Source organism: Lynx canadensis, chromosome A1 (genome assembly GCF_007474595.2).
Source record: "Lynx canadensis isolate LIC74 chromosome A1, mLynCan4.pri.v2, whole genome shotgun sequence".
Lineage (NCBI taxonomy): Eukaryota > Metazoa > Chordata > Mammalia > Carnivora > Felidae > Lynx > Lynx canadensis.
Window position 1 is genome coordinate 181,108,579 of NC_044303.2, and position 19,853 is coordinate 181,128,431.

At 42.2% G+C, this 19,853-nt stretch overlaps 1 protein-coding gene across 1 annotated transcript in view; it reads right to left on the reverse strand.

Annotated features, from left to right (window-relative positions):
- The window catches only part of TENM2 (teneurin transmembrane protein 2), a 380,391-nt gene that overhangs the window by 37,651 nt on the left and 322,887 nt on the right, over positions 1-19,853 (reverse strand). The window contains 4 exon segments of the mRNA XM_032593990.1: positions 8,979-9,214; positions 10,705-10,880; positions 17,379-18,253; positions 19,467-19,621. Coding sequence (XP_032449881.1) covers positions 8,979-9,214; positions 10,705-10,880; positions 17,379-18,253; positions 19,467-19,621 — 1,442 coding nt within the window.

Genomic DNA, 19,853 nt, shown 5'->3' on the forward strand with positions numbered 1-19,853 from the left:
TCCTCTAGCCTTCTAATCCAATCTGTCTTGGTCTCTGTGGTTCAGGGGAGTACTTCAGCCTCACCCCCCATGTTCTAGGATTGTGTCAGTGGTGTCCTGTCCATAATAGTTATTTATTCTTGAGAGGGGGAGAGCGACTTACTCATCATCTTGGTGATGTCACCTCTGAGTTAGCTTTTGAAATGTGTAATTTCTATAAAAATGTGCAATCCTTCTAATAATTAAGTTTACTGGAAGCTGAGCCAAGGTGTTTAGGCCTGTTGAGTAATCAAGTATCTTTAATTACTAGGGTACCATTTGTGAAGAGGAGATGCCTCGGCTGTGGGGTGTGGGATGCGGGAGGGCTGGAAAGGCATGCTCAGTACTTCCTGGGCATCTGCCTCCAGTTTAGAGTGTGCAGGAGCTTTAATGTAGCCACACTGTTCTTTTATTCTGAATTAAATTACCCATCTAACAATATTTAAATTAACCTTGAGGCTTCCTGGAGAACATAAAAGTTATTTTGAATTATTTTCACTGCCAGGATCAGCACAATTCCCTTCCCAGCCAGCTTGGTAGGTATTCAGTGACAGAGAAACCAATTTTTAAATTAATACAATTTTGTGTTTGTAAGGAAGCCATTATTTTTAATTATCGGGCATTTTCCTCAGCCTGGCTTCCCCAGTTAATAAAACTCAGCTATTTAGCATGGTTTTTATTTTTGCAGAGGGCGGACTTTGGGAAGTAGTTTCCCCTGTGGAATCTCCCCCCAGAATGTTTTGATCTCACCAAGTATACGCCTGTCACAAGGAGGCTCGTAAAAAACCCTGAGAAAAGGAAACGCTGTCGTCAAAATGGCCCTGCTGGGCCTATAACCAGTGACTCTAACTTAGCTCGAGGGGCAATGACAGGAGCTGGTGATTTGAGAAACATGAAGGAGGAAATTAACACTGGGCTGGATCCCCTCCAGGAAATGGCACTGTTGCACGGCAGGAGAGGTTTCAGATAGACTTGCAGAGGAATACCTTGCCTGTCGTGTTTTGAGTGTGGGAAACCCCAAAAAGGTGAGGGGCGGGGAGAGCTTTCCCATGCATGGAGGCATTTAAAAGCCAATTTCCTGCCTTGGAGAGTTTAGGTATTCATCTACCCAGAGGAAAAGTGAGGCCAGGATGACATCTTCATTTCCTGTCTGGGTCAGTCCTCTGGGATTTATAAAGCAGCTCTCCCTAGTTGCCATACAAGACTCAATGCTACATTGGGATCAGTGCTTGTGCAGACAAAACAACTTGCTATAAATTTAATATTAGCTTAAATAATGCATAATTAGAGGGGCAAGCCTCTGCAAACACATTAAATAATGTATTCCCTAAGCAAACATTATTTTTGGATGGCTTGCTGTTTTGGATGATGGTGAGGTGGAAGGGTAGACCTGAATTTGAGCTTCAGTTTTAACTCTGCAGTTTTGACACTGATTGGCTTTGTCATTGCAAAGCAGTCTTTCACCTTGAATGCCTCAGTTTCCTTATCTGTAATGGCCTGTGAGCTGCTGGTGGGTAGGGACTTCCTTTTTCTTAGTGTCCATGTTATTTTTCAAAGTGCTTGGTACTCAGCAAACATTTGTGAATAAGAGGGTTGAATTAGACCCACCATAAGAACCATGGCAATTCTGACGATGTACGGTTCTAATATGGAAAACTGGGAAGAGAAAATGTGGTCTCCAAATAACTGAAGGGCTTCATTCCAAGAGCAATTAGAGTCATTCTGGGAGGGTCCCCAAATCTGAATTAATAGAGGTTTCAGAGAGTGGATTTTCATGACGTTAACTTAAAATCCCATTACTCAATTCACTGAAATATTACTGAGCACCTATTATGTGCTTGTTACGGTGAACGGCACTTAGGATAGAGCAAGACAATTATTATGGCTCTTGCTTCTCATGGAACTTACAGGTCCTGAGGAGGGTAAAGACACATGAACCAATCCATGAAAATATTAGTGCTGTAGGGAGAGTAAACCACTGTGGCAGGGAGGAGATACTTAGAACTGGGCCACACAAGGACCTTTTCTTACAGGAAGTGCTGCCGCCGTGGGGGCGTGAAGGAGGAGTAAGACTCGTACAGGTGAGGGGCAGAAAGAGTTGAACGAGAATAGTCCAGGTGGCTCTATGGGGGGTGCGGTCGCAAGGTGAGAGTGAAGCCTAAGAAGCGAGGTCCACACGACTGGTAGACAACTTAGTTTCAGGTGCTGTGGGAATATGCTAGTAGAGGTGGGCGGTCTGTTGGGCAGGATGTGGCAGAAAAGAGAGGATCTGTATGTAGACTCAGCCCAGGCAGCCTGAACAAGCTTGTACCTGTCACCTTTCAACCTGAACTTTCCAGAATGCAAGTATGTTTTTCCTCCTAGCCTCTAAGGAGGACAGTAGAGAGTCCAGTCTGCAGATGAATGCTCCTTTGCACTCACCAATGTGTCAATCTGGGGAGGACTTGTGTATTTCTAAGATCCTTACCAGGGTCACTAAGGGCCTGTCCCTGTGACCTTGCCCCTACCTAGTTTGCTCCAGTCACGCTAGCTCTCTTGCTCAGGATATAAGCAACAGTTTTCTTCTGCTTCAAGGCATTTGAACATGCTGATACACTGGCATAGGTTGCCTCCCTCCCATGCCTGGAAAATCCCTATTCTTCAGTTCTCAGCTCAAGTGTCATTTCTTTCCTTTTGAAAAATACATTTATTATTTTGAAAGAGAGCATGAGTGGGGAGATGGGCAGAGAGAGAAGGAAGAGAGAGATAGACTTCTAACCAGGCCCCACACTGTCAGCACAGAGCCTGATGTGGGGCTCTATTCCATGAACCGCAAGATCATAACCTGAGTGAAAATCGAGAATTGGACACTTAACCGACTGAGCCACCCAGGTGCCTCTCAAATGTAATTTTCCTTAGTGTGGCCTAACCTAAATCAGATATTCCCTCTTATCTGCACCCTGTATTTTCTTTATGGCACCCATCACAGTGTCTTATATTATTTGTTCATTTATTCGATTATTAATGTTTCCCTTTGCTAGGGCATGAGGGTCTTTTCACTCTTCCAGCACTCCATCCAAAAATAGGAAGTCACCCAAAAGTAATACTTGGTTGGGGAATACGTTGTTTAACGTGTTTGCAGAGGCTTGCCCTTCTAATTGTATATTAAGTTGGTATTAAATTTATCACAAAGTCCTGTCTGCACAGGCACTACTCACATTGAGTCTTGTCTCTTTGGTTCACCAATATACACTGAGTGCCTAGTACAGTGCCAAAACTCAGATGTTTGCAATATAAAATATTGGTGCAGGATGAAAGCACTGTGGCAGGAAGGGGCTGGTGAAATTCCAGGCTTTCATGATAACTGTGAGTGTTAACAGAGCTGCTTGAGTGGGCTCCATGCAGAATTGCGTTCACAAGCATGTGTCTGCATGCACAGTTGCCTCCCATCTCAGTCCTATGTCACTGTCATTTGGCACAAAGGCAAAACTAACACAAGCCAGTGTGTAATTACAATGTCATATTAATCACATGAAAACCAAAAACAAAATTACTAACTCCCACCTCTTCTTGGGAAGAACACTAATACCACTATCATGATGGAAGATGATCTTAGAAGTGATTTTTCTTTGTTCTGCTACCTACTCATGTAGTTGTTTCTTCTACAGTCTCCCAGCAAATTGTAATCAGGAGGAAATATCCTAGAGGGTGGTTGTATGCTTCCTTTTCAGAGAGAATCATGCACTAAATCCATTTCAGGAAAAAGCTGAAGTTTTAATTCTCAGTAGAAGAGGAGGTTGGTTCTGTTCTTCCAAAAAATCATATAAAAAGACTTTCTGATGGAGATGCATTAATAAACCCTCAGGGCCAGGAGTTTACCTTACGGATTAGGCTCTGGAGGGATGTAGAATATATTTGGTGTGTGTGTGTATGTGTGAGAGAGAGAGATATTTAACCTACTATCTTCCTTATTTGGTGTAGCCCCCATTTCTGTAAGGTTTCCTGTGTTTAGATGGTTTTACTGAGATGTCCATCACAAGATACATGTTTCCGTGTGTGACCCAATCCTGGCCAATCATAGATTCTGCATCTGTACCAGGTTAGACACCTGGGATTATGTACCATTTTTAAATATAAGTGCTGTGGGAGATCCTTTCCTCTGGGTTCAGTAAGCTAAGTTGATGTCAGCCTGAAGTCAATTTTGGCCAACTCTGCCTGAACCCTCAGTGTGGAGAGGTCATTGGTCTACCACGGAGAAAAATGAGGCCAACTGCCAAGAGAAATAATGCTGGATGAAAGGGAACCATGAGAAAGAGAGAAAAAGAGATATCAGCCTGATGACATCATTTGGGCCTTTGGGACCCATTAGGCAAGACATGAATGCCCCTTTTTTATTATGCTAGTTTGTACTTCCTGTCTTTTGCAGGGGAAAGATTCCTGACAGATATAGGGCAAATGGGTTGGTGAACTCATGCCTGCTTTGGGTGAAAGGTGGGGGGAGGGGAATTCAGGAGGAGCCTTAAGGAGGCATGTCCTCACCTCTTCTTCATCTACTGTCTGAGTGGCCTACCACATGGCACTTGTCACCAGGGATACAGTGGTGAGATGGTTCCTGTGCTCATGGAGCTTATAGATGCCCTGATACAACAGTTTCATGTGCTTTTGCAAGGCTGGGGAGAACAGAGAAAGGAGTGTAGTGGAAAAGACTCTTTCAAATGAGATTACTTGAGACATCCTTAGGAGACATAATGAAAATTATTCTCACATTGAGTTTGGGCCAGGAAGAAGGGACTAGCACTCCAAATTTTGTTGAAGCATCATAAAGTTTTTGGTGGAAGGATGTGGTTCTTTGATGGTCTATATTACCATCTTACATTAGACCAGCCTATATGGAAATGCTATTGACACATTACTCACCTAAGAGATGTTCCTGACTGGATTGCTGGGAGGAGGGCTACCTAGGTGGCTTAGAATCTCACTGGGCACTGGTCTATCATGGTAGCTTCACTGGAAATTTTGGTTTCTTCTGAATCCTAGGGAAGCTCAGAGCCTTGGGGCCTTGCATAATTCAACTGGCCAGACTTCCAGGAGCTTGATAGTCCCTGGAAAGGTAAGTCTGTTGTCTTCAATGCTTGATACCCTCAGTTGCTGCACCACAGGTTCTCTGCAAATTCCCTGCTTTCCATGAAGGAGCAACACTTTCTTCCCTATTCCAAGAGTCAGGGCTGGGGCTGCTAGAATGCCACATGTCTGTCATGGGTTTCAGTTCCTACAAAGCCTAGTAGGCCACCTCACAAAGTCTAGACAGCCACTCAGTTTCCCAGTCCATATGACTAGGGAGAGGAACCCTCAAAAGGAGAGCATGATACAGCAACCCTGCTACATTGTCAAAATCCTGTTAATTGTGTGTACTAAATCGCTCTCAGATCTTTCCTTCCCTCTTCTTTCTCTCTTTAGTGTTAGTGATTTAGTTCTTTGTTTACTGCAATTGCTTCTGTGCTGTCCCTGTCTTCCTATCTTGTCCCCTTCTGATCTAACATCCTCCACATCTAAGGAAGCCTGAGAGGTCTTTCTAAGACTACACATCCCAACACATCACTCTGCTAATCAAACCCTGGAACAGCTCCCCATAGTCCTCTTGATAAATGTCAGCCTAGCAAAATATGCTTTTCCATGTGCTGCCTCTGGCCAACTCATTTTTTTTTTTCCTGCACCACAATGTAACACATTCCCCTTCCCCATGGCCAAACTGAGTTAAGGTTTCCTGAAATGCTCTTCCCTTTTTGGACCTCTTTGTTGGTCTTACAGGCAACACTGTTGGTCTCATCACTCCTTCCCTGTATCTTTGCCAGGCTAATTCCCACTGCTCTGCAGAACTGATTCCAACCTTCTGTATGAGGTGGCAGAGAACCTGCTATGTGTTCAACTCTTTTGTTTTTTTCTTCTTAGGCACCCAGAAAGACAACATTTCCTAGGCTTCTGTGCAGTTCAGTGGAAACGTTCTCACTAGGGTGGGTGGAAGTGATGTACACCATGTCCATCTCTGCTCATTCAGCCCCTCGTTCCTTCCAGAGCAACCTGAGAGGTCATTTGCTTACTGTGGCGGGGTCACAAGACAGCAAATGCCATGAATCGTCACTAGGTCAAGCTGCCTGCCTTATGTGGAAGGTGATGTGGTAAGCTCCTGAGATTTCAGGGCTTATTTATTATCTGGCCTCATCTCATCCCCTCCTGACACAACAAACTATCCAGTATTCCTTGTGACACTGCCTCTGTTACAGTTTACACCACACTGTTTACATTGGCCTCTCTACTAGATTGCAAGCTCTTTACTGGTGAGGATTTAGTTTTCTCTCTCTCACCTCCATAGTGCTTGGCATATAGTTGGCACTTAGCCCACATCTTTTTAAAAGAATTTATAATATTGGTTTAATTTGCAGCCCAAATGCAGAGGAGACTTCAATCAAGGAGAAAATTTAAAAAAATGTGTTAGTTATACACAGGAAAACAATTACAGCTATAAAATGTAATGTTCTCCTCTAAGAGTCCATTTGACGATGGAAGTCAAGACGGAGTGAAAAGAAATGTCAGGCCTGGAGGTAAGGAGAGAAGAAACTGCTTGCCTTTGGGGGCCAACAGGTACCTGTGGTTCAGGGGCTGCAAACTTCCCTGCCCTGGGCTCATAAAGAATCTGACAAAAAGGACACTCCCCAGTTCTCTTGATCCACATCCTGCCTCACCTTTCCTTTACACCTTCTTGCAATTGCTTTGCTCTCCTGCAATTTCTAGGAGTTGCTTTTATTTCATTCACTAAACAATTTATGAATTGAATTAAAATAAATGAGATGCAAATAAATTCCAGGCTTTCTCCCTCATTTTCAAATTACATTTTCAGTCCACTCAACCTGTTATAATCTCATAGTGATTTTCATTTAAGAGAGCTAAATGGATATGTGATTATTGTTACAGGAACTAACACCAGACAATTAAATGTTGAGGTGTTGATAGATAAAGCTGTGTTTTGATTTGCATAAACATGATGCCAGCAAATCTAAACCTGGCAGAAATTCAGTTATAAGATTTGCGTGCCTAACTTCTGCTAATTACCACAAGTACCATTATTAAGATTTTTTAATATTCAGTGTTGGGATTATAGCCATTTTATTTTAGGGCCACATTTATCTTTATTTGGAAAACTTAGTCAAAAAGCATAACTGATTTATCAGAGAAAAGGCACGATTACTACTTATAATCAACTTCGACAGTACAGCATATCAAAAATCAATTACACAGGCCTAAAATCCAGTCATTAAGGATTTAGCTACTAATCTCATTTCATTTTTTGTCTTTGGGAAGATAGTGCCGTTTGCAACTTTGCAGATACCAGCGTTGGAAGGAAAACATGGGAGACTGCTGATAACCTAATGTGAACAATGAAACTCCAGCTAGATGAAAGCAGAATCTTAATATGCAGTGGCCTGGCTCTGCAGGGAGGTAACCTGGGCCGGGTGGATTTCAATCCAATAACAGGCAAAAGTTACGCTGATGGTGACACTTCTACTCTTTTCCATTGTTTACTGTCTTCCTAGTGCTTATCTTAATCATAATTATTTTAGTTATTTATCACTGTATTCACTATCTGCCCTTCTTGTCCCTTTCCCCCATCCCTGACTGTAAGCTGCAGGAGGGTAGGCTTGGTGTGTCATATAGATCTTCAGTGCCTGACAAGTGGTAGGTGTTTAGTGAATATGTGAATTTGGTGAAGACTGGGATCCCTGGCCCCCCCACCCACCCCACCATGGGGAAAGAGGTTAGCATGATGTTAGAAATCAGTCAGATGAGTGAGTAGGGCAGGACCCCGATTATCTGGATGACTATGAATTTTTTTTTTTTAATTTTTTTTTCAACGTTTATTTATTTTTGGGACAGAGAGAGACAGAGCATGAACGGGGGAGGGGCAGAGAGAGAGAGGGAGACACAGAATCGGAAACAGGCTCCAGGCTCCGAGCCATCAGCCCAGAGCCTGACGCGGGGCTCGAACTCACGGACCGCGAGATCGTGACCTGGCTGAAGTCGGATGCTTAACCGACTGCGCCACCCGTGCCCCATGAATTTAAACAGGAAGCTATGGGGCTTGGTGGTTAAGAATACTGGCTAGTGAGCCAGACACAAATATGGAACTGGGACTGAGTCCTGGCTTTGCCATTTTCTAGCCATGGTGCCTTTGGACGGGTTATGTAGCTCCCAGAGCCTGTGTTTCTTTATCTGAAAAACAGGGATAACTATCCCCATGCGGTTGTTGAAAATAAGTAAAGCACTTAACATACTGCTTGCCTCACGGAATCCTCAATGAGTATTGTGTCTTTGTTTTTTAAAAGAAGTAACTTTGGGGTCAGTTGCCTAGTCTGGGGAAGCTATGGTTTGTTAAAACTTTCTGCTTGGTTAGCTTGTTATTTCCTCTTGGGAAGCCTCCCCTTATCACCTTAGGCTGGGCAATCTCTCCTGCTCTGTGATTCCATCAGGCCCTGGATGTTCCTCTCACTTATCCCATTGGATTATCCTGCATCTATATATTCTACTGGACTGTTAACTCCTTGAGTGTAAAGAGTACATTATAAAATTTGTGTTCTTTCAGTATTCATCAAATTCCTCAGCACACAGTAGGCACTGGCACTCGGTGCTAAGTCGTTTGTCAAATTGGCCAAAGAGTGAAAGTTGAGAAAGAAGATGGCAAGTGTGACAAGAAGACTGAAGCTATCTCTAGCTAGAGCATAAGGTAAATCCCCACCTTGTTTTCTCCTAGGCAATGGAGAGGTTTTCCCAAAGGGACTGGGCTTCTATCTTCTGAGGGAAAGACTTTGTCTTTTCCAGGGAAGAAAGGAGTAATGGAGGCTTGGGACCTAGGAAATTTGCTCAGCTCCTGAGCAAAGGGTGTGTATTCCCTACCACTTTGTGGTGACAGATAGGGTGGAATCACTTACCCGGAGCTTCCTGCCAAAGATGGTGACTTTGCCTTTAATCTGTTCCTTTCTTAGGCGCCACTCAATGGAATTTAGGCCATTCTCCATGGGCAGGGAGATGTTGCAGCGCCCAATGGTGGGGGTGATGGTACCTGCTAGGACATGGGGCTCACTGTGGAAGCTGACACCCATTCCATTGGCATACATCACCCTCAGGGTACCGTTATTACAGAGCTGGTAGCTGTTCCGCACTTGATCTGGAGAAATGTAAGTGGGGGTGGGGATATGGAAAGAAATTATCCACTCTGTTAGTCATAAGAGAACAGAACCCCTATTTTTATAGGTTTCCATGGTACTTTGCAGCTGTCAGTCTAAGGCTGCCTTCAATTAGCACCCATACAATGTTAAGGTGAGTAGCAGAGATGCTACTGATCCATGGAAAGAAAAACATTATTAATATGTGGCACTCCAGAAATAATTATGCTGTGATATTTTTCTTTTACTCACTGAATACTATTAATAGTACCTTTAAAGATGTCTATTGCCTACACAATTTGTGTCAATCAAATCCCTAATCTTTAACATATATGTTTTAAATGGTAAAAAAAAAAATGACTTAATTTTTCCCCCCTTTTGCCTACCACCTAACCTGAAGTTGATGGTCTAGCTACAGATCAGATCAGGAGAAAAAAAGCAACCTTCTTGCCCCTCATGCTTCTGCTGCTGACTCCACTATGATGCCACCTATACTTAAGAGAACTCTGAAGAGATTCAAACAGCTTAAGGTAGACTGAGCTAGGGGGTGCTGATAACAACGCGTTTATCTCCCCAAAGAGAATCTACACTAGTCAATCAGACTTCTGACCTTTTCCTTATCAAAAAGTTCCAGGAAGGAAATGTGAGTCCAAAACTCCTTTTACAGATACGTTTCTTCCTGATTATTTGGGGAAAGGAGTCCAGCTGGGCTGGCCTCTGAGATGCTGACTTTTGGGATTGTGAGCAAATGTGTATCTGTCACTCCTGCAACTGCAGCCATCATGCAGAAAGACAGAATCTACATCATTAATCATTTGGCAGAGCAGAAATAGAGTCATTGAAACAGGCTCTGTCATGGGATAATAGTGCAGAAATGTCACCATTTATCTACTGAGAGGACACTTTTATCCTCTGACAACGGGCTAGCCCACTGACATTATATCTTAATTAAAAGAAAAATTAATCTGCACAATTCCTTTTCTTGCCAGCTCTTGTGCTTGTCCTGGAATTTGTGTCATGTCAAACAGCAATAGTAACTATGGGGTGGTCAGAAACCTTTGTGATCCCAGTCTTGGCAAGAGATTGCTAAAGGATTTGATTCCAGGACAATCAACTCAACAAACAAGTGGCACCAGAATGGAGCCAAAAAAGGAAGAGGTGAACCCAAGAGGATAAATAGCCTTTGAGAAGCTAACTCTGTGTGTTGGGTTAGTGGGGAGTGCTGATGATGGAGAGGTAAGAGCAAGTGGGTATGACAACTGACATTTTCAGATAAGTATGTAGACATTCCTAAATTCCTGGACATTTCGTTTAGTATAGATGACATTCTTCTGAATCTGATTAAGTCATTTTCTACAAGACTGACCTCTTGTAGAATTTGTTTTCTGTGGACACTTGAGTAAAATAGCAAGGTAATAGGTGTTCCACGGTTCTGGAGGTCCTCCCAGGCTTGCCTGGGGTCTGTGGGTGAGTTTAGTGGGCAGGGGCTTACCTTGTACCACTGTGTAGGAGGCCTCCACTGAAGACAGATTGGTAATGACAGTGACATCATCATCACGGTTGGAGTTCTCAATGTCAATGGTGATGGATTTCTCCATTTCCCGGTGCAGACTGGTCACCACCCCCGTGGGGCGTGTCACATTGGTCAGGCGGCCCTCGTGGTCATAGCTGGAAGACAGACACACTGGTTGGAAGCACAGTTACTCGAGCTGAAGGCTTTCCCACCACTCAGAACCTCACAAGGCCAGAGAGAGAGGTTGGAAGGTAGAATGGCTGGGTAGTGTATCACACAGAGGCTCCTTGTCACAATTAGCAAGACCTGGCATTGGAGACCATCTATGCTCATACAATCTCATCTCACTTGCCACCTCAAAGTCCTCTGGACAGTCAACCTAGGCCAAATATCACCTCCAGGACTTGGCTCAAGCACAGCAGGTCTGGCTGCCTATAACCCTTTCTCTGGTTTTATAGTCCCAAACTAACCACAGCTCCCCAAGCAGCCTTCTTAGACAGTTTTCCCAATGAATTACTTGACGTCACCCAAGTCTACGTATACCAGTGATCAAGTTCTGCTGCTAGAAAGTTGCCTGAAATTGGGCCCTTCTCCTTTATCTGTATGTCATCTTTACTTTTTTCTTGAACTGTGGAATTGTTTTTTCTGCCTCCTTTAGCAAAAAGCCTTGCTATTCCACTTGGTGGAACATTTTCCCACTCTGAAAGTTTCATTGTAATCAGAAAGCTGGACCTTCCATATGCCCAAGTAAGAGACTCTTTTTAAGGTCTGAGCATAGAGGCCTTTGAGCTTTCCCAGATGATATCTGTTACTAGAGATATCTGTTACCAGAGAGGGGAGGAAGGTAGAGGAAAGAAGGTAGTTTGCTTAACCTTTAGGTGTGACTCCCTCTGGACTGGGGACAAAGGTGGTAAGTTCTCAGTGATGGAGACTGAAGCTTGTACAGCATATGAACAGAACCATTATGGCCTATCTGGCTTTGTTGTTTAGGACTATGGAAGCAAATATGGATGGAAAATGGCTTCAGAAAGACAGTAAGTGATTTGAGAAAACATGATAAGAAATTTTTGCTTCCCGGGATGTTTGAAGGCAGAGAACAGAACCACATTAAGCTGGGTGGCCAGTTGGACAAAGGGAGGGAAGAGCTTTGAATGAAGGGCCCAGCGTTTGGCTCTACCCTCATCACTTGCCCAGGGCACTAGGCAATAGGTGGTACAGATATTACACTAACTGGACCACTACAGACACAGATGGGAGTCAGGCCCTCCAGGTCAAAGGGACTCCCTTTTGTCTTCTTATCTATTAAAGAAACTGCCTCTCAAAGATGTTATTTACTAATAGTGACAAATTTGTTAAATGATTAGGTAGATAGCTACCTATAAAGCCACAAAAATTGATGACAGTGATTTCTATCTATTGGAATGAAAAAATGTATATTATTGAGTGGAGTATAAAAATATATTCCACTGATAGTATAATGAGTATATATAGAAGAAATTGTCTTAAAATATAGACATCACAACATTAAGGGTGGTTTTTCTACCTGTGTTTGTATGTTCCCCTATTTTAGGAATTATTTCTAACCAATATGCTTGTTAGGTTTTCTGATTAGAAACAAAAGGTATTTAAATGAAATAGTAAATGCCTAAGAGTTGGTTTTTTTAAAAGATAAAAATTGACCAACCTTAAAAGACAAGAGTTCTAAAAAATCAGAGATGTTACAACTGATATGACAAATACAAAAGATCATAACATATTACTACCAAGGAGTTTCAATCAGTAATCAAAAGCGTTCCAACAAACAAAACTACAGGGCCAGATGGCTTCACTGGTGAATGCTACCAAACATTAAAAAACTTATTGATAGAAATCCTTCTCAAACTCTTGAAGGAACTATTCCAAACTCATTTTATGAGGCCAGCATTACCCTGCTACCAAGATAGGGGCACCACACAAAAAGAAAATGAATATCTCAGATGAATATAGATACTCCAACATATTCATATTTAAATCAAATACAGAAAATCATATTCAATAGTACATTGATAGATGTATTCCAGGGATGCAAGGATGGTTCAACAGATGCATAAAAAGCATCTGACAAAATCCAACACCCATTAATGACAAAATCTCTCAACAAAGTGGGTATAGAGGGAATGTACCTCAAAGGTCATATATGACAGATCCACATACAACATCATACCCACTGGTGGGAAACTGAAATCTTTTCCTCTAAGATCAGGAACAAGACAGGACAACTAAGAAAATGAAATGCATCCAAATAAGACAGAAGTAAAACTGTCATTATTTGCAGATGATGATTTAACCTAAAAACTTAGAACCAATAAATTCAGTAAAGTTGAAGAATACCATTGTGTTTCTATACACTAAGAACAAACTAGCAGAAAGTCAATCCCATTTACAATTGGATCAAAAAGAATAAAAAAGCTAGGAAAAAATTTAACAAAGGGCATAAAAGACCTCTTATACTAAAAGCTATGACATTGATGAAAGTCCATTGTTCATGGACTGGAATAATCAATGCAGTCCCTAACAAAATTCCAATGGAATTATTCAGAGAAATAGAACAAATAGTTCTAAAGTTTGTATGGAGCCACAAAAGCAATGTTGAGAGAAAGAAACAAAGCTGGAAGCATCATGCTCCCTGATTTCAAACTAAATTACAGAGCTATCGTAATCAAAACAGTAATCAAACAGTTTTTATGAGCATAAAAACAGATACACAGATCAATAGAGCAAAATAGAGAGTCCAGAAATAAACACACACATATATGGTCAATTAGTTTACCATAAAGGAGCTAAGGATATACAATGGGGAAAGGACCGTTTCTTTAATAAATGGTATTGGGAAAACTGGACAGCCACATTCAAAATAATGAAAATGGGCCATTATCTTACTCGATACACAGAAATTAACTCAAAAGGATAAAAACCATTAAACTAGAAGAAAACAGGTGGTAAGCTCCTTGATATCAGTCTTGGCAATTTTTTGATTTGACACCCAAACCAAAGGCAACAAAAGCAAAAAAGATGTGGGACTGCATCAAATTAAAAAGCTTCATAGTAAAGGAAACCAACAAAATGAAAAGGCAACCTACAGAATAGGAGAAAATATTTGCAGATCATATATCTGATAAAGTTTTAATATCCAAAAAATGTAAAAAAAAACCCCTTATACAATTCAAGAGCAAACAACCTGATTAAAAAATATACAGAGGATCTGAATGGACATTTTCCCAAAGATGACACATGGATGGCCAACAGGTACATGAAAAGGTGCTCAGCACTACTAAGCAACGGGAAATGCAAATCAAAACCATAATAAGATATTACCTCACACCTATTAGAATGTCTTTTATCAAAAAGAAGTAAGTGTTGGTGAGGATATGGAGAAAAGGGAACCCTTGTGCCTTGGTGGTAGGAATGTAAATTGGTGCAGCCAGTATAGAAAACAATATGGTGGTTCCTCAAAAAAAAAAAAAAAAAAAAAAAAAAAAAAAAGAATTACCATATAATCCAGCAATTCCACTTTAGGTATCTATCCAAACTCAAAAAGATATATGCAGCCCATGTTCATTGCAGCGTTATTTACAATAGTCTAGATATGGAAACAACCTAAGTGTTCATCAGTGGATGAATGGATAAAGAAGATGTGGTATATATATACACAGCCATAAAAAGAATGAAATCTTGCAATTTATGACAACATGGATGGACCTTGAGGGCATTATGCTAAGTGAACTAAGTTAGAGACAAATACCACATGATATTATATGTGGAATCTTTAAAAAACCCTGAACTCATAGACACAGAGAACATGGTGGTGGTTACCAGAAATGGGGGATGAGTGAAAGGGGTCAAAAGGTATAAATTTCTAGATATAAAATAAATATGAGGATGTAGGGGCACTTGGGCGACTCAGTCAGTGAAGCGTCTGACTTCGGCTCAGGTCATGATCTCACGGTTCATGAGTTCGACCCCTGCATTGGGCTCTCTGCTGTCAGCACAGAGCCTGCTTTGGATCCTCTCTCTCTCTCTCCCTTTCCCCTGCTCATGCTCTTTCTCAAAAATAAACAAAAATTAAAAAAAATATGAGGATATAATGTATGGCATGGTGATAGGTAATAGCACTGTACTGCATATTTGAAAATTGCTAAGAGAATCAATCTTAGAAGTTCTCATCACAAGAAAAATTTTCATAACTCTATAGTGATAGATGTTAGACTTACTGTGGTGATCATTTCACAATATACAAACATCAAATCATGTTGTACACTTGGAACTAATATATATCAATTTTACCTCAATAATAAAATAAAACACTTCTAAGGGTTTGCATATGGGGTGCCTAATGGAGTACTCGACAACAGACAATATCCTCAAGTCCCACAGTCAAGCAGGGACTTATATGAGGAGTTCGTGGTCTGGGATCCAGGCAAAGATTGAATTCCAATGTACCTGGACACATAAAATGGTGCTTATGAGAGAAGTGGTAGAAACTGGAGATTCTACACAGAGGAACAGAAGTTTGGGGCTGAGGCCAGGATCTCAGGGGTCACAGGAAAAAAAACATGTTCTCTCTAATTTTCAAAGAAGAGTAAGTTTCCTACAACCGTGCTTACTTGCCCAGGGAGTATCTTCAGATTCAGGTCTTTTTGCAAATAAGTCTACACATAGTTTCAAGGTGCTATGAATTCCTGTAATGGGATCTCAAGGCCATTCAAGGGAACTACTACAGCCTTGGCCTGTGTGGGGCTGAAGGTTGCTTTTGACTCATTTATTCAAGTATTTACTGAGTGCCTACTATATGCCAGGCATTGTACATGGCACTGGGGGCATGACTAGAAACAAAATGGATGAGAATCCCTGTCTCCATGATGTGTACATGATGGACAGAGTATGTCAGATGGTAACAAGTGGCAAGGATTAAAATAAGGGAGAGAGAGAGAGAGTATGTGTGTAAGAGTGGTTGTAATTTTAAGTATGGTCCTGTGCCTTTCAGGGATACAGGCTACTCTTCTCCAGATGATCATATGTAAAAGTACCATGAAACAAAAAAAGTTCACCATCATTTTAGGAGGAACAGGAAAACCTCATGCATTTGAACCCCTATAATGGACAATTTGATAATAGGATTTACCTACACTATGAAAAAGCAGCTCTTCAAAAGAGAAAAAAAATCATGCAGTTTCTATGTAACTTGTGAACACTTTTAAAAAGCGTACTGCCCATATTTTTATTAAACTAGGGACCCTTCCTGGAAAATACTGTCCCAGTTAGAGCTAACGTCTAAAGATGTACCTGAGGCTGAACTTCTTTATTATAGTCTCTAAGTCAGGCCTAATTCAGACTGGCCTTCTGAGAGTGACATTGGTTTGTCCTCAATCAGATAAGACAACATATTGTCTCTGAAAAGCATTGATTGGTCTTTAGGTAGAACTGCTAGAAAGGAAGGTGAAAATCTATGAGGTGTTTGGGTTACAGTATAGCTTTAACCTAACTTGGTGTGAGAGTTACAGATGGCACTAAGATGGTGCCTTAGGGACAGTGTCACTGGCTGGTAAAGTTTGATCAAGTCCCAGTGCCCTGGAGGATGCTAGGATGCTTCAGAAATCTGAGAAAGACAGCTTTGCCCAAAGAAAAAAAGAGAGCAAGGAAAAGCAATTCTACAACGCAGTAAATTTCCAGCAGGTGGCAACAGCTTCCTTTGCATGCTCCCAAACCCATTTGACTACCAACTGGAAGTGAACATTCCTGAATCTAGAAGTGGATCAACAATAGGGTCTTCTGTTCTCTCTCTTGTACCCCATTCCCTCTGCCGACAACCCCTACCCAACTTACTAAGTTCTCGGCCAGCAGCAACACCTAGACAGAAAGCAAACAAGGACTCCAAATACAAGTAAGCTTCACTATCAAGGAGAGCCAGATACTTATAAATTCCGTACCAGACTTAGTGGTGACTGGGGGAATCACGCCTTAGAAATTTTCCCCAACCAGCATCCCACTGGTTAATACCTGCAGCAGCAGGCAGTATGACCAAGCGCTGCCTGCAGGAGTGACGGAAAACAGCTTTTTGGCAAAACAAACAGTGGGACTATTAAGTATGAGATAATTGTTAGGGGAAATATGACCAGCTCTCACATCTTTTAATATACCTAGCACTTTATCTGTATTGATCTGCTTCTGCTAAAGAGGAAATTCAGAGTTTATCTACCTGTCTGTGCAATCAAGTGTGTTGCTGGACCTACTGGCAAATTACAGGAGTCCCACCAGGATCTTGCCTTTTAGATTCTAATTTCCGCACCCATGGCAAACATGAATAATCAGCAAAGTTAATGAACACTTGCTCTCCCAGGTGCTGTGCATGTCCAATATCCTGAAATTGGAGGGGCAAGCAGGCAATAGGAATTGGAGCTCTTGTTAGGATGTTCTCTGAAGTTCAATATCAAAGACCGAACAGTGCAAATCACTTAGAAGTCAGGGAGGGGGGACATGAATATCTTGAGGCCACAAGTTGACATTAAAGTTAGGGAGACAATGTGACTAAACAATTCTAAAATCTACATGGACAATCAATCCTGCTGCAAGCTAGGGTAGGGTACTTTTAAGAAATGCTTTACAAATGTACTTACTCATAGAAAGTTGTCCATCCTGTTTCATCACTCTTGGTAGCTAGGAGGCCCGTGTTCCCATCGTAGGTCATGAGGCCAAGCTCCAGATTCTGTGTGGACACGACTTTGAGACCTCCATTGGTGCCCACGGTGAGGGTGATGATCTGGTTGTCAGGCATGAGCAGGTGGCGGGGCATGCCACTACTGTCCCGACGGATCTTTAGGGAATTCCCATTATTGTCAATCAATTCGGTGACATCATTGTCAGCACTATATGTGAAATTGTACAAGTACTCCCCTGTCACCAGGCTCACGGTGTACTGGTGGATGCCATCAGCGTTGAAAACATACAACTCCTGTTCTCCGGGGGATGCAGCCTCATACTGGTTGAAAGCATTAAGAACAGGCTTGTTTTTGCTGACCGCCCTAATCCGAATATTTCCAAGATCTGCGATGTAGATGGTACCATCTGGAGCTACAGCTAAGGATGATGGGGAATTCAAGATGGCATCAGTCGCATAGGCATCATCTCCTGAGTAGCAATTGCAATTGACATCATTTTTGCAGTCACAGTCTGAGGCTGCCCCAGCTAAGAGGCAGATCTCCCCATTTGTTGTTACCTGGCGTAGACGATTAATCTTCTTCTCATCTGTCTCAGTGATATAGAGGACCCCAGTGTGAGAAATAGCAATGGCACTGGCTGACTCCAGAGCGGAGTGAATGGCTAGTTTGCTGAGTGAGTAGTCAATTCCAGGAACCTGGCAATGCATGGGGCGTCCTGCAATGATGCTGACTTGGTGATTCTCAGTGATTCGAAGGATGACGTTGTTCTCAAGAACATATAAGGAGTTGTCCATGGGGTTGACAGCAAGGTCTGTTGGCCACTCCAGGCGAACCTGTGGATGACACGGCATTAAAGAGCAGCTTCTAACATGCCCAACATTGAACTGTAGGGCACTTATACTGGTTTTATGCAACTGGTGAAAAAAAACTTTCTTTTTTAACCACACTGTATAAGAAGTACCCATCATCAAACCACTTACCCATTGCCCATGTCGAGTGTACACAATGAAGAAGAGGCCAAGTAACAAACATCTCCTGTTATATCATCTGCTATAGCTGGAGGAGGTCACCAGCTCTACTCTTGATGTTCTTCTCAGCCCCAGATGATTGGACCAAGGTCAGAGTCATATATAGTTGGACAAATAATTCACTGCACAAGGGGCTAAAGTAATTCCTTCTATCCTCTGCTCATCCAGCCATAGGCTTAAGGAGGCTATGTTCATATAGAGGTGGAATTTTATCTCATACACAAAAGAAGCCATGCTGTTTGGAAGATGGCCCTGACCCAAGGGCAGCCAATGCACAGGCTGGCTAGTGAACTACAACTTGGGCATTCGCTTGAAGAAATGAACTGGACCTTCTCTGCAAAACTGAAATGAAAATCTCTGTGGCAAGTTTTCAGTTTGTTGTGGAATTTGAGCTGAAATTAATGAGGTTGATTGAAGGTTGAAAAGGCCCTCATAGGAAGGGCAAGCATATATTCCAGGTTGTTTGAGGATCCATGTAATAAACATCGTTTTCTCCTGCTGTCCATTTAAGTGAGCCGCTGTTCTCTGCCCCCATAAGAACTCATACTAAAGGAATATCACTTGGAGGAATATTGTAGAGGGCTCTGCTCTAGTTACTACTTCACAAAGTAAAGGTTTATATAGTGAGGATGCAATCATTTTAGATTAACAGTGAAGTTCTGATTGACATATAACACTGTATAGTACATTCTCAAACCTGCAATAATGATGGAGAAGAGAGGTAATTACACAGTAACTCCTACCCTGTAATCTGCCACGGCTGGAGTGTGTCACTAGCTCCACTTTTTGAGCTGAATCCCACCCTCCCCCTTTCCTTTCTCTCTTGCTCTCTCTCTCATTCTTGTCTAACATTTCTCATTCCATTTTGCTGCCTAGTTCATCTCAAGCCTTCTACAAACCACCCTGTAATCTGTATCTATATCTTTTCCTCCCATTCCACTTTCAACCCAAACAGGCTGCAGGTGAGAACTTCAGGCCAAGAACCAGGTGTGGCACAGTGATGAGAAGTAAATCTCACCTGGGCCACATCCATGCTGGAGTCACAGCTCAGTGGCCGGACAGCAGTGAGGTCATTGGAGCCCAGCAAAGTGGAGATGATTCCATTCTGGTCAACCTTCCGGATCATGGTGGCATCAACAAAGTACATGAGTCCGTTCTTGTCCACTGCAATACCTGATCAAGACAAACAGCGAACGTGTATCTCTTGACAAGGAGTAGGGCTTGTGGGGGTGGAGGTGGGGATGCCCTATTGGGCATTAGCTTCTTGATCTTCTCGAACTCGGGAACATACTGGATGGATTAGCAGACCCAGAGCAGTGGCTCTCAGCTTTTTAAGGTAAAACCCTTTCTCATAGGCACTCTGTTGAGATCTGCATAATTACTAGGGTGCTAGCTACATTACCAC